General features: G+C 38.8%; 1 protein-coding gene across 1 annotated transcript in view; it reads right to left on the bottom strand.

Annotated features, from left to right (window-relative positions):
* Nucleotides 1-15,259, bottom strand: part of KMO (kynurenine 3-monooxygenase) — a 52,926-nt gene that overhangs the window by 4,826 nt on the left and 32,841 nt on the right. Inside the window, 5 exon segments of the mRNA XM_021682690.2 lie at nucleotides 5,717-5,799; nucleotides 8,914-8,971; nucleotides 10,814-10,961; nucleotides 12,445-12,566; nucleotides 13,399-13,470. Of these exon segments, the coding sequence (XP_021538365.1) occupies nucleotides 5,717-5,799; nucleotides 8,914-8,971; nucleotides 10,814-10,961; nucleotides 12,445-12,566; nucleotides 13,399-13,470 (483 nt within the window).

Below are 15,259 nucleotides of genomic sequence, written 5' to 3'. Positions count from 1 at the left end.
TGAGACAGAGGAATAAGTCCCCAATGAAAGAACAGGACAAAATCGGAACAAGAGACCTAAGTGAAATGGAGATGAGTAATATGCCTGATAGAGAATTTAAAGTAATGGCCATAGAGTTACTCACTGGACTTGAGAAAAGAGTGGAGGAACTCAGTGAGACACTCAACAAAGAGATAGAAAACATAAAAAAGAACAAATCAATTTGAAGAACTCAGTAACTGAAATTAAAAATACACTAGAGGGAATAAATAGTAGACTAGAGGCTGCAGAAGAATGGATCAGTGACCTGGAGGACAGAGTAATGGACAGCAATCAAGCTGAACAGGAGAGAGAAAAAAATAATAATAAATGAAAGTAGACTAAGGGAAATCAGTGACACTATCAAACATAAGAATATTCAGATTATAGAGATCCCAGAAGGACAAGAGAGAGAAAAGGGGGCAGAAAATTTATTTGAATAATAGCTGAAAACTTCCTGAATCTGGGGAAGGAAATGGATAGCAAGATCCTAGAGGCACAGAGAGCCCCCAACAAAATCAACCCAAGAAGGTTCACACCAAGACACACAGTAATTAAAATGGCAAAAAGTAGTGATAGAGTATCTTAAAAGCAGCAAGAAAACAGTTACATACAGGGAAAACCCCCTAAGGCTATGAGTTGATTTTTCAGCGGCCAGAAGGGAGTGGCATGATATATTCAAAGTGCTGAAAGAAAAAACTTGCAGCCAAAACTACACTATCCAGCAAGGCTATTATTCAAAATATAAGGAGAGATAAAAAGTTCCCCAGATAAACAAAAGTTAAAGGAATTAATGACACTAACCCAGCCCTACAAGAAATGTTAAAGGGGACTCTGAGTGGAAAGGAAAGACCATAAGAGTAAGAAAAGTAGGAAGCACAAAAGCAGTAAAAATAAGTATATCTATATAAATCAGTCAAGAGATTCACAAAATAAAAGGATGTAAATGTACCCATATACCTAAAATGTGGGATAGAGGGAGAGGAGTAAAAAATTAGTGCTTTTAGAATGGGCTCAAACTTAGGTGACCATCAACTTAATATAGAATTCTATAAGCATTCTTTGTTATATATAAACCACAAATGAAAAACCAGCAATTGATATGCAAAAATAAAGAGAAAAGAATCCAAATATACTACTAAGGAGCCAGCAAACCATAAGAGAAGGGGGCAAGAGAAGAAAGGAACAGAGAAGAACTACAAAACAACCATAAAATAAACAACAACCTGGCGATAAATACTACTTATCAGTAATTACCATGAATGTAAATGGGCTAAATGCTCCAATTAAAAGACACAAGGTGACAGAATGGATAAAAGAAGTAAGACCCATCTATATACTGCCTACAAGAGACTCATTTCAGACCTAAAGACACATGCAAATTAAAAGTAAAGGGATGGAAAGGCATTTGTCATGCAAATGGAACTGAAAAGAAAGCCAGAGTAGCAATACTTCTATCAGACAAAATAGACTTTAAACAAGACTGTAACAAGAGACAAAGAAGACATTATATAATCATAAAGGGAATAATCCAACAAGAATATAGAACAATTGTAAATATTTATGCACCAACATGAGAGGACCCAAATACATAAAGAAGCTAATAAGAAGCATAAAAGAAGTAATTGATAGTAATACAATAATAGTAGAGGCTTTAACATCCAACTCACATCAGTGGATAGATCAAACAAATCAGGGGCGCCTGGGTGGCTCAGTCGTTAAGCGTCTGCCTACGGCTCAGGTCATGATCACAGGGTCCTGGGATCGAGCCCCACATCGGGCTCCCTGCTCGGCAGGAAGCCTGCTTCTCCCTCTCCCACTCCCCCTGCTTGTGTCTCTCTCTCTGTGTCTCTCGCTGTCAAATAAATAAATAAAATCTTTTAAAAAAAAAAAAAAAAAAACAAAAACAAATCAGCAAGGAAACAGTGGCTTTGAATGACACATTGGACCAGATGGATCTAACAATATATTAGAACATTCCATCCTAAAACATATGGAACATTCTCCAGAATAGATCACATATTAGGGTATAAAACAAGTCGCAATAAATTAAAAAAGATCAAAGTCATACCATACATCTTTTCTGACCACAGTGTTATAAAACTAGAAATCAACCACAAGAAAAAGTCTAGAAAGAACACAAATACATGGAGGTTAAATAACATACTACTAAATAAGGAATGGGTCAACCAAGAAATCTAAGAGTAAATCAGACAATGCATAGAGACAAATGAAAATGAAAACACAATGGTCCAAAATCTTTGCAATTCAGCAAAGCTGTTCTAAGAGGGAAATTTATAGCAATACAGGCCTACTCCAGAAGCAAGAAAAATCTCAAACAACCTAACCTTACACCTAAAGGAACTAGAAAAAGAAGAACAAATAAAACCCCAAACCGGTGGAAAGAAGGAAATAATAAAGGCTAGAGCAAAAATAAATGAAAAAAGAATTTAAAAAAATAGAACAGATCAATGAAACCAGGAGCTAGTTCTATGAAAAGTTCAACAAAATTAATAAATCTTTAGTCAAACTCATCAAAGAGAGAGAGAAGACCCAAATAAACAAATCGGAAATGAAAGAGGAGAAATAATAACTAACACCACAGAAATACAAAGGATTATAAAAAATATTATGAAAAATTTTGTCATATGCCTGGAGACATATAACATCACAAAACTGAATCAGGAAGAAATAGAAAATTTGAACAGACCAATTACCAGCAAAGAAATTGAATCAGAAATCAAAAAACCCTCCACAAACAAAAGTCCAGGACTAGATGGCTTCACAGGTCAATTCTACCAAATATTTAAGGAGTTAATACATACTCTTCTCAAACTATTCCAAAAAATAGAAGCGGAAGGAATGCTTCCAAATTCATTCTATGAGGCCAGCATTACCCTAGTACAAAACCAGATAAAGACAACTATAGGCCAATATTTCTGATTAACGTAGATGCTGAAATCCCCAACATAATACTAGCAAACCAAATCCAACAACTTTAAAAAAAATCATTCACTGTGACGAAGTGGGATTTATCCCTGAGATGCAAGGGTGGTTCAATATTCACAAATCAATCAATGTGATACATCGCATCAATAAGAGAAAAGATAAAAATCATATGATCATTTCAATAGATGTAGAAAAGGCATTTGACAAAGTACAGCATCTATTCATCATAAAAACCCTCAACAAAGTAGGTTTAGAGGGACTATACCTCAACATAATAAGGGCCATATATGAAAAACCCACAGCTAACATCATAGTCTGGTAAAAAACTGAGAGCTTTCTCCCTAAGATCAGGGACAAGACAAAGATGTCCACTCTCACCACTTTTATTCAACATAGCACTGGAAATCCAGTTATAGCAATCAGAGAAGAAAAAGAAATAAAATCATCCAAATTGGTAAGGAAGAAGTAAAACTTTCACTATTTGCAGATGACATTATACTATATATAGAAAACCCTAAAGACTCCACCAAAAAACTACTAGAACTGATAAATGAGTTCAGTAAGGTTGCAGGATACAAAATTAATATACAGACATCCATTGCATTTCTATACACTAATAATGAAGTAGCAAAAGAGAAAGTAAGAAGACAATCCCATTTACAATTGCACCAAAAATAATAAAATACCCAGGAATAAATTTAACCAAGGAAGTGAAAAACCTATACTCTGAAAACTACAAAGCATTAATGAAAAAAATTGAAGATGACAAACAAAAGGAAAGACATTCCATGCTCATGGATTGGAAGAACAAATATTGTTAAAATGTCCATACTACCGCAAGCAATCTACACATTTAATGCAATTCCTATCAAAATACCAACAGCCTTGGGGCGCCTGGGTGGCTCAGTCGTTAAGCGTCTGCCTTCAGCTCAGGTCATGATCTCAGGGTCCTGAGATCGAGTCCCACATCGGGCTCCCTGCTCTGCAAGAGGCCTGCTTCTCCCTCTCCCACTCCCCCTGCTTGTGTTCCCTCTCTTGCTGTGTCTCTCTCTGTCAAATAAATAAATAAAATCTTTAAAAAAAAAAAATACCAACAGCCTTTTATGCAGAACTAGAACAAATAATCTTAAAATTTGTATGGAACCACAAAAGACCCCAAATAGCCAAAGAAATCTTGAAAAAGAAGAATAAAACTGGAGGTATCACAATCCCAGACTTCAAGATATAATTCAAAGCTATAGTAACCAAAACAGTATGATACTGACACAAAAATAGACACATAGATCAATGGAAGAGAATAGAGAGCTCAGAAATAAAACCACAATTATGTGGTCCATTAACCTTTGACAAAGGAGTCAAAAATATGCAATGGGAAAAAGATAGTCTCTTCAACAAATGGTGTTGGGAACACTAGACGGCCACATGCAAAAGAATGAAACTGGACCACTTTCTTACACCATACACAAAATAAACTCAAAATGGATTAAAGATCTAAATATGAGACCTGAAACCATAAAAATCCTAGAAGAGAGCACAGGCAGTAATTTCTCTGATACTGGCCTTAGCAACATTTTTCTAGATATATCTCCTGAGGCAAAGGAAATAAAAAACAAAAATAAACTATTGAGACTACATCAAAATAAAAAGCTCCTACGGAGCAAAGGAAACAATCAACAAAACTAAAAGACAACAAAACCTACAAAATAGAAGATATTTGCAAATGACGTATTTGATAAAGGGTTAGTATCCAAAATATAAAGAACATACATACCTCAACATCAAAAAACACCAAAGAATCCAATTAAAAATGGGCAGAAGACATGTCTTCTCTAAAGAAGACATACAGATGGCCAACAGACACACAAAAAGATGCTCAACATCACTCACCATCAGAGAAGTACAAATCAAAATCATAATGAGTTATCACCTCACACCTGCCAGAATGGCTAAAATTAAAAACATAAGAAACAACAAGTGTTGATGAGGATATGGAAAAAAAAGAACTATCATGCACTGTTAGTGGGAATGCAAACTGGTGCAGCCACTGTGGAAGACAGTATGGAGGTTTGTCAAAAAATTAAAAATTGAATTACATATGAATCAATAATTCCACTGCTAGGAGTTTACCCAAGAATATGAAAACACTAATTTGAAAAGATATATGCATTCCTATGTTTATTGAAGAATTATTTACAGTAGCCAAACTATGGAAACAGCCCAAGTGTGTCCATTGATAGATGAAAGGATAAAGAAGAGGTGATTTTATATATAGTATATATATAAAATGGAATTTTAGTCAGCCATAAAAAAAGAATGAAATCTTGCCATTTGCAACAACATGGATGGACCTGGAGTGTATTAGGCTAAGTGACATAAGTCAGTCAGAGAAAGACAAATATCGTATGATGTCACTCATATGTGGAATTTAAGCAACAAACCAAACAAAGAAAAAAGGAGACAAACAAAAAAACAGACTTAACTACAGAGAACAAACAGGTGGTCACCAGAGGAGAGGTCGGTGGGGGGATGAGGGAAAGAGGTGATGGGGATTAAAGAGTATATTTACCATGATGAGCATTGAACAATGTATAGAATTGTTGAATCACTGTATTCTATACTGAAACTAATATAACACTGTATGTTAATTACACTGGAATTAAAATTTTAAAAATTTTGTTTAAAAAGAAAAGACTATCTGTTAGACTATCAGGAATGATCTCATGGAATGGAGCCCAACCCCCTCACTCACCTCTATGTAATTGTACATGGACAAGTCTGAGATCGCGTGGTCATCTGGAATTCTCAATCTTGAATATTCAGGAAGACACATACCTAGGAGCCAAGGTGAATAATAAATCGTTTCCAATACAGTCTATGAAAATGTGCCGTCCTCTACACCAGTCAAATTAAATGGTGTATACTCTACCACTGTTCCAGTCTTTTCAAACTTTGGGTAACCAGGCTGAATGACCAATAATCTATGAATACTGAACAATAACACACAAGCATTTCCTATTGTGATTAAATAAAACTTATGATAAAGTTAATATAACATATACTTGTTGGTTAGTCAATCATTATTTTCTTTTTTTTTTCTTTTTTTTGAAATATATATTTTTAAAGATTTTATTTATTTATTTGACAGAGAGAGACACAGCGAGAGAGGGAATACAAGCAGGGGGAGTGGGAGAGGGAGAAGCAGGCTTCCCGCTGAGCAGGGAGCCCGATGCGGGGCTCGATCCCAGGACCTGGAATCATGACCTGAGCCAAAGGCAGACGCTTAACGACTGAGCCACCCAGGCGCCCCTCCTTATTTTCTTTATTTCACAAATGGAGAGCAGCTCATAGAAATGATGGTCAGCGACCCCTCCCCATGCAGTCCCGCTTAGAATCTTCTACTCTCCTTTATGTCCTTTCTTGCCACACCATCCACATTTATTTCACTGTACCGAAGACACCTTATCAGCTAACCATCAGTTCCATCATTATTCTGTGATCTCCCAGAGGTAGGCCTCATGTTTTATTCATGTCCGAAATCTTAACCACGTAAATGGTAAATACTGAATAAATGTCTGATAAATGAATGACTAACCAGTATAACTCTCACAAGGCCAATCCACACTAGTTATTAAGGATGCCATTTCAAAAGTCAGAGAACCTGGCTGTCAGTCCCAGATCCAACACTTGTAGCTATATGACTTTGGGTGAGTTACTCTAAGTCTCTAAGCTTGTAAAATAGGGACAAGTTGTAAAACAGGGACAAGAATAGTACATATGCCCCATGTTTTCCATGGAGACTAAATGAGAAAATGGATTAAAAAATATAGCAAGATACCCAACACATATGAAATGTTCAGTAATGCTAGTTGAGTCTCATTGTCATAATCAGTATTGTTTTATCTTTGTTCCATAGTAACCAAGACCAGTGCTGACAGTATGTTCTGACATATGAACCCTCCATCCCCTCCGTCATGCCTATCACATGCAGATCAATCCCACCAGGGCAGAGACGGGAGGAAACAAAATGCCTCTGGATCCGGAGCATCTGAGCAAGATGACTGGAAAAGGAAGGCAGAAAACCAGAAGAACTTTACCCTGGACCCTCTAGTCTCTTCTGATCCAGACAGCAGTGTCCAAGGACTTCCTAAAACACTATCACAAACATTTACTGTGAACTCACTTTGTGCCAGACTTTTTTTTAAAAAAAGCTTTACTTAGCATAATACACACTAGTTCCATCCACATTGTTGTAAATGGTAAGATTTCGTTTTTTGATGCCTGAGTAATATTCCACTGTATATATGTATATATATATATATATATATATGTATATATATGTGTGTGTATATATATGTGTTGTGTATATATATACCACATCTTCTTTATCCATTCATCTGTTGATGGACACTAGAAAGTATTATGTTAAGTGAAATAAGTTAATCAGAGAAAGACAATTATTGTATGATTTCACTTTTATGTGGAATTTAAGAAACAAAATAGAGGATCATAGGGGAAGGGAGGGAAAAAAAGTAAGATAAAATCAGAAAGGGAGACAAACCCTAAGAGACTCTAAACTATAGGAAACAAACTGAGGGTTACTGGAGGGGCGGGGGTAGGGGGATGGGGTAACTGGGTGATGGGCGTTAAGGAGAGCATGTGATGTAATGAGCACTGGGTGTTATATGCAACTGATGAATCACCAAACTCTACCTCTGAAACTAATAAATAAAAGAGCTTTACACAAATAATTTTACTTCATTTTCACATCTCTCTGAAGTTAGTGTTATTGTCCCCACTATATAGATGGAAAAGAAAAAAAAGAAAACCCAAGACTTCAAAAAGCTGAAACGACTTGCTCAAGGTAAGTTGGCGAGTCAGGACTGGAATCTGGGTGTAGACTTACAGCCAGTTCTCTACATCTATCCCTTACCTAAACGAGGTTTAAATTCACAGGTAGCCTTTGAGACCACGGATGCCAAGAAGCAGTAACAGTTATCCAGGTCTGGGGCTATTGTTAGCAACTTATGGTGTACATATAATTTAATTTAATTTAATTTCCACATTACATATAAATATCTTAAACTCCAGGACCCGTCAAATCAATATATCTGGTGGAATCAGTTTTAACCAAAGGCAAATGGAAGTAGCATCTGCAACATTGATAAGGCAACAAGCAAGAAAGCAGTGGAGCTCCTGCAAGTGTTTCGGGAGGGGGGGCGGGGGGGAGGAATGCAGGTGCAGGTTCCCCAGGTGGAAAGGGAGAGCAAAGAGCGTATTCTGAGCAAACGTTGGTCCTGGGAATGTCTTTCTTTGTGAGGATCACTGCACAGACCTCCAGGTACAAACCTTAAAAGAAACTATGTTTCGGGCGCGTGGGTGGCTGAGTCGGTTAAGCGGCTGCCTTCAGCTCAGGTCATGATCCCGGGGTCCTGGGATCGAGCCGCGCATCGGGCTCCCTGCTCTGCGGGGAGCCTGCTTCTCCCTCTCCCTCTGCCTACTTGTGTTCTCTATCTCTCTGTCAAATAAATAAATAAAATCTTTAAAAAAAAAAAAAAAAAGAGGGGCGCCTGGGTGGCTCAGTCATTAAGCGTCTGCCTTCGGCTCAGGTCATGATCCCAGGGTCCTGGGATCGAGCCCCACATCGGGCTCCCTGCTCTGCGGGAAGCCTGCTTCTCCCTCTCCCACTCCCCCTGCTTGTGTTCTCTCTCTCGCTGTGTCTCTCTCTGTCAAATAAATAAAATCTTTAAAAAAAAAAAAAAGAAACTATGTTTCCCTCTCTAGGTGCTCCTTGTCTGAGTAGGTACCAGTGGCATGGGCTGCTAATAGAAAAATTTATAATCCTGAACAGGAAAAATGCATCATGGGTTTGCCCTCCTCCAGGGTCAGAAATAGGTCCACAATTAATCAGCAGGGCTAGTCCATGTCCATTTGACAAATTTTACTTACTAAGGTCATTGTTGAATTTATCCATTAACTCATCAAATACCAAGCAGTCTTCAAAGCCCTGAAATAAGAAAGAATAGGGAAAAATAAACTGGAAATAATGAAAGCTTCTGAGCAATTTTGAACAGACTTCCCATTGGTGAGTATGATTCGTAGGATGTTTGCCTTCAACCAGCACACAGCTGCTTAGTCAATTATGGCATTAAATTAGGATCATAAATGACCCTCAACTGCATACCTGATGGTTTGTCTTTGCCTAATGCATATTGATTATAATGATTTGGAATTTGATCAAAATTTTATTTATTTATTTATTTATTTTAAGATTTTTATTTATTTAACAGAGAGAGAGAGAGCACAAGTAGGCAGAGCGGCAGACAGAGGGAGAGGGAGAAGCAGGCTCTCCGCTGAGCAGGGAGCCCGATGCGGGGCTTGATCCCAGTACCCTGGGATCATGACCTGAGCAGAAGGCAGCCGCTTAACCGACTGAGCCACCCAGGCGCCCCTTGATCAAAATTTTAAATTACTCTTGTAATTTTGATGGATTCCACTGCTTAGAACAATTATATTGCTCTAACATGAGTATTCGAATCTTATTTAAACTATTCAGTCTTTAAGCTTCACATTTAGAGAAATTAATGACAGGCTAGAACTCTCATATTAATTTAGTTCCTTTAAACCAAAGATTAGAGCAAATTTCCAATGTCACGAAATCCACAAAATTAACACTATTTGGTAAGGTTCGACGCTAAACGCAGTGGGGAAGAAGAAAATCAAAAGCTAGGTTTCCTGCTTTCTAGGAATTCAAACTATAGTTTTAGAGAAAATATAAAAAATGTAAACGTTAAAAAAATATTTGTCGCATCAATTATAGAGATTACATCTGAAGCCAATAAATATTCTTGTCAGCAATATAGACTATTAATGCTGCAGGAAGTTAGAGATGCAAAATACCACATAGGCTGAGATAACACTTTTAAATTCTTTACTTAATTCATTCATTTATCCCCCAAGAACTTCTATGGTGTAGGCACTATTGAAAACCCATTTTACAGACAAGGAAGTAAAGGTAAGTTTAAGTTAGTTGAGCAAGAACATATTCTAATAAATCTTGGAGCCAGGATTTGAACCGGGCCTTATACTGCCAGAGCCCAGGCCCTTATCCACTATCCTAAAATTGGTGTGTTCTTAGGTGTTTGTAAAACAAAGTGTTTAGACCACTTTGTGGAAAATATAAGTAATTAGATTTATAGCCTATTTACACTTGGGATAGATCCCGATCACCAAAACAATAAAAGGCTGTGATTATAAAGCTATTAGTTATCAAACACACACAAAATAATTGTCTGTCTAGATAACTATTTTAGGATTCCTTGAAATTAATATTTCATATTTGAGCACTATTTCTTTTCAGAAATATTTTTTTCTAGCCAGAACAATAAAACTTCCATGAAAGCAGTAGTATTCAACATCAAATCTATTTCATAGTCTTCTTCAACTCTGTCAACTACATTTTCCTTTCCCTTGGAAAGGAAAAGTGGAGAAAACAACAGACAGTTTGGGCTCTTTTTCTTTTTTGAGCCTAACATTTATATATTTATGCATAATCTCAAAAAAATTTTTTTTAATTAAGGCTTGAATTGCTGACAGGTTCCCAAATTTCAAGCTATCAATATATTTTCTAACTGCAGAGAAAACCGTCTTCTGCATTATTGCTTTTTCCTATGTGAAATTACTGGATCAAGCAACCCAAGACTTGACTATAGCTGGTGATCAATATAAACAGCTGGTAGGATTGTGGAATTGATTGTTTTCTCAAACGTTATGTGGGGATAGTTTTAGGCATGATTGTTATTTACAACTTTTTGGTTGAGACTGACTTACTTTAGGAGAAAGGACTTACTGCATTCATTCCTTGCCCAAAAAAGGGCACAATGGCGTGAGCTGCGTCCCCCATCAGCACACAGTGTGACTTCAGGTGAAAAGAAGAGCACTTCACAGATATCATGGGCTGTGCCGGCAACAGGAAAAAATCTTGTACCAGGGTTTGCCTTCAAAGGGAAACAACCAGAACATAAGCACCTGAAGTTGGGTATTAAATCCTGCATAATTCTTTCAGATGTACTGACTTCATTACCATTGGATTTTATTGAGAAACACACAAAAATGCCAGAAAGAAAACAGGAAAAGGAGAAACTGAAGTTTCTTTGAGTTCCTGAAATTCCATTGTTCTCAACAATGTTAATCACATCCAACCAGGACAAGTTTGACTGCATCTCAAGAACTCGAAATGCGTCTGTGTTATGTGTCATGAAATTTTCTTATCAGGCGTGCGGGTCACGCAATTTTCAACTCTTCTGTTGTGTTTTAGGTTTTAGTGGAAAAATTGAGACGTGGTGCATCTGATTAAAGCCACACACACCAAAAACTAAAATGAATGTGACTTTACATAGATTTGGAAGCTAGTGAGCGTCAGGCATCTACAGAGGATTTGTGGCAGTTGTAAGTAGAGAAACAGTACATACCCTCAAGAATTTTAATTCCGGTTGGAGAGGCAAGAAATAACCACGAAACATAAGGGGTAAATTGTGGCGTGCAGAGATTTCTCAACATCAGAGAAAGGGAGATCAGTGCACACTGAGTCAGCAGGTAAGGATCGAAATCGACCATTTTAAAGAGAGCTGCTGTGGGCTGGCAGTGGGCCACCCCTTTTATATAGTTGGTGCATGTCACGTCACAACTGCCCCCCAAAGGTAGATGTCCTGATGCCCATTGTAAAGATGAGCAATCTGAGACTCAGGGAGTGAGGGGCAGAAGCAGCCTTAAGTCTCACTTTCTGCAGCACTGTTCTGCCTCCATGAAAACCCTGCTGGAGGTGGGGAGTGAGCTGGATTCCAGGGAGGGACAGTGGGGGCAGAGGTACTTAGTGAGACCCAGTGACAAGACCCTGGGGGGGTGGCATTGACAGGAGGCTGAGGGGCCGTGGGTCATAAACCAGACAGCTAACAAGCTAGCTCCCAGCTGGGGGGCTCTGTATGTGCCAGGCCCTGTGCCGAACGATCTATAGGCAAGAACTTGTCCTGTCCTCTCAACACTCTGGGGCAGGTACCGCTATGGATTGCCATGTTCCCGGGAGGGGCCTATGAACTAGGAAAGCGAACCCAGCTAGAAAGTGAGGACCCCGACTCGCATCTGCTGCGCCTTGGACCTGTGTGCCCACCAGCAGAGGGAAGCACAGCCCCACTCTGCAGCACACCAACCTCCAAGGACCTGAGAGCCCACACAGGAGGCAGAGAGGCCTGGGGACGTGGGTGACTTGTCTTTCCCCGGGAAACTGGGCCTGCCATGGGGTTTTCAGAATTCCCACTCACAACACAACATCCACTTTAGACTTTGCTCTAAGGCAGGTTTCCCGTCCAGGACCAGTCACATTTCATCCAAACGGAAGTAACCTTTATTGCAGCACCTTTATTTGGATTTTGAGTAGCTCAAAGCAGTGGAGAGAAAGGCACACTTGCACATCTTGAAACTTACTCTCCAATTAGAGGGATGGAATCTGGAAAGTACTTCTGGAAGAAATCCAGCACATCACTGCTGGTTACAAGTTTTTCAAACTCGTCAAAGGGCATGAACAAAGTACACGTGAAAGATCTGTTCTGCGAGAAGGAGAGAAGAGTGTGAGAGAATGTAGTCTCAGGTTCTTGCTGTGGCCGAGGGACACCCGGCAGAAATGTCCAGGCCAGCAGGAAACACAGCTGGCTTTCTCCCCTCGCTCCCAAAGAAAAGCCCCCCAAGTCCCAGGTGCTCCCCATCTTCTCGCTTACTAGAATTTCTACACGGTAAACCTCAGCCATTTCACCAAGAAACCACTACCCTCCTTAGATTACTAATCGCAAACACTACCCTCCTTATATAACTAATCGGCTGGTTGGATTGAATTTCTCCTCACATTTCCTGTCTCTTCTTCCTCTTCAGATAATGTTACGAGGCACTGGACCCCAGCATTGCTGCCAAGGGACAGAAGAAGACCAACTAGACAAATATGTAGTTAGATCTAGAGAGCAAAAAAAGTCTCTAGGGTCTAATGAAAGAACAGCCATGCCCCTTTTTGACTATCTATATTCCAATGTCCCAGACACCTCACACACTGGAAGGACTGCCTTGTGTAGAACCCGAATCTCTTTGGCTTTATTGGAAGGCCATTTCCTCCTACACCATCTTGGGGGAGAGGACAGGCACCACACACAAACTGCCACTTGTAACTTATATGTGTTCAATCTCCTTTCCACGATAAATAATTGGAATTCCTTCAGGTTTTTCCTCAGGAATCCCAAAGTTTCAATGATATAATCACTAAATAGACCAAACAATGATGTTAAAAGTATACACATCCTAAGTGTAAAAGCAATTAGGCATACATACAAAATACAAAAGTAAGTAATGAAAAACTTTATAGATGCAAAATTACATTGATAAATTCTATATTACCATGTTAGGAAGCGCAATCATCATAAAGGTATTTCTAGGCCAAATATGCAGATAATTAGGTTCCATGGCATACTGTAGGGGGAAAAAATTATATTTGTGTTGGATTAATGCACTAATGCAGCACATCTATAAAACTGACTCTGCTTATGTTATGATTGTTTCTGTAGCAATTCAAATAGTATCATACACATGGTGATATGCACACCTTCTCTTATTTAAAGTAGAAGTTGTCTTAAAAACCCTTCCTGTCCTGTCTTTAGAAATTCCTATAACTTAGGTGGGTTCTTGATACCAGATGAAATTCAAGATTTTGAGATGTTCTCTCTCTCTCACCTTCTCTCTTCATTTCTAAGCCCACACACAGACACACACACCCCCACACATAAACACATACATGTATATACATATACATTATACACATAAACATATAAACTATATATGTATATGTCCATATATGTGTGTGTGTGATATTTTTATACTTTATTTTTCACCTTACTTGGGGACTTATTTGTGTGAACAGAAAGGTCCTAAGTTTAAATTTCATGGGCAAAATAAAATTTTGCCAACAAGCCTCTTATCATTTGCTTCCTACAACATAAATAATAGAAGGAAGTCTTCTCTTTTTAGTGATCCCACGACAAACCAATAGCAGCCTGAGTGAGTATTGATTGCTTGGGCAGATCAAATGACCCAAACACCCAACTGACCCTAATCCTGGAGGTTCCTGGGGGTATGATACACATAGGAACATGTAATCAGTTTCCAACCATTTCAAGTATGCGAGCACCTGCCATGTGTGTATCTTACATGGTAAGAAGAACACAGAAAGGGCAGCATAGTCTCCTAGTCAGCATTTTTACACTTGTTAGAGTTCTTTGTGTCTTCCTTCCTGGCTTTTTATCTCAGAGCCTCAAAATAAGCTCAACACGCAGACACAGAAATGCGTCAGTGCGTAACTCTCTGCCCTCAAAGAGGTTCCAATGCAGTTGACTAGGCAGATGCTGAAGTTGAAGGATAGGAAATAAAAGCTGGGCAGGGAAGAAATGTGTGGGGCTGGAGTGGTTAAAACTACAAAGGGATCCATAGATTAGATAAGAAGTAAAGGAAGGTGGCTTCTGGGAGGGGTGAACTTGCTGAGCAAAGCAGAGGCGGCAGAAATGAGCAGTGTTTTAGGTCAGGAGTTTAGGAATTGTAAGGAGACCAGCCGGGATGAGGTACATGGTCCTTGCTTTTCCTTTTGCTATCTTTAGACCACTTCTATGACCTTTTAGAACTCCAAAAGATAAGAGCGAAGCTCTGAAACTGATTTATCATTTACTACATTAGTGAAGGTTCAAACAGCTGATGAAAAAGTTTGGGAGACAATACATACCCCTCCCCCCCTGCCCCATCCTCACCATTAGTGGTTTATATATTGTTTTGATGTAGCAACTATGATACCAAGAATATTCTGATGTTCATACATATTTCACGACTCTAGAAAATAATCCTTTAAAATTTCAGCTTCTTTATTATCAAGTCATGCTCTCAATAGATATCTTTATCCAAGAGCAGGCTCCAATAATCCCCATTGGGTCCTCACCACAAGTCTTTCCAAACATGAAATGTGAGCAAAACAGGTGCTTGCTATGCAAAAGCAGCTTCGAGATGAGCCTCCCACCCAATTCTCTAAGCACCTCCCCAATATTCACCCATGCTGTCCCTCACCCAATCTTTCTTCCCCACTCCAACCCTCGGAGATGGAATGGAGAGTCTATTATGTTAAAGAAAGGGGGGACAGGACAGAGAGACAGAGATAGGTGGAGGGAAGGAAGGAAGGAAGGAAGGAAGGAAGGAAGGAAGGAAGGAAGGAAGGAAGGAA

The sequence above is a fragment of the Neomonachus schauinslandi genome, chromosome 6 (genome assembly GCF_002201575.2).
Source record: "Neomonachus schauinslandi chromosome 6, ASM220157v2, whole genome shotgun sequence".
Taxonomy (NCBI): domain Eukaryota; kingdom Metazoa; phylum Chordata; class Mammalia; order Carnivora; family Phocidae; genus Neomonachus; species Neomonachus schauinslandi.
This window is presented reverse-complemented; position numbering and strand designations above follow the sequence as displayed.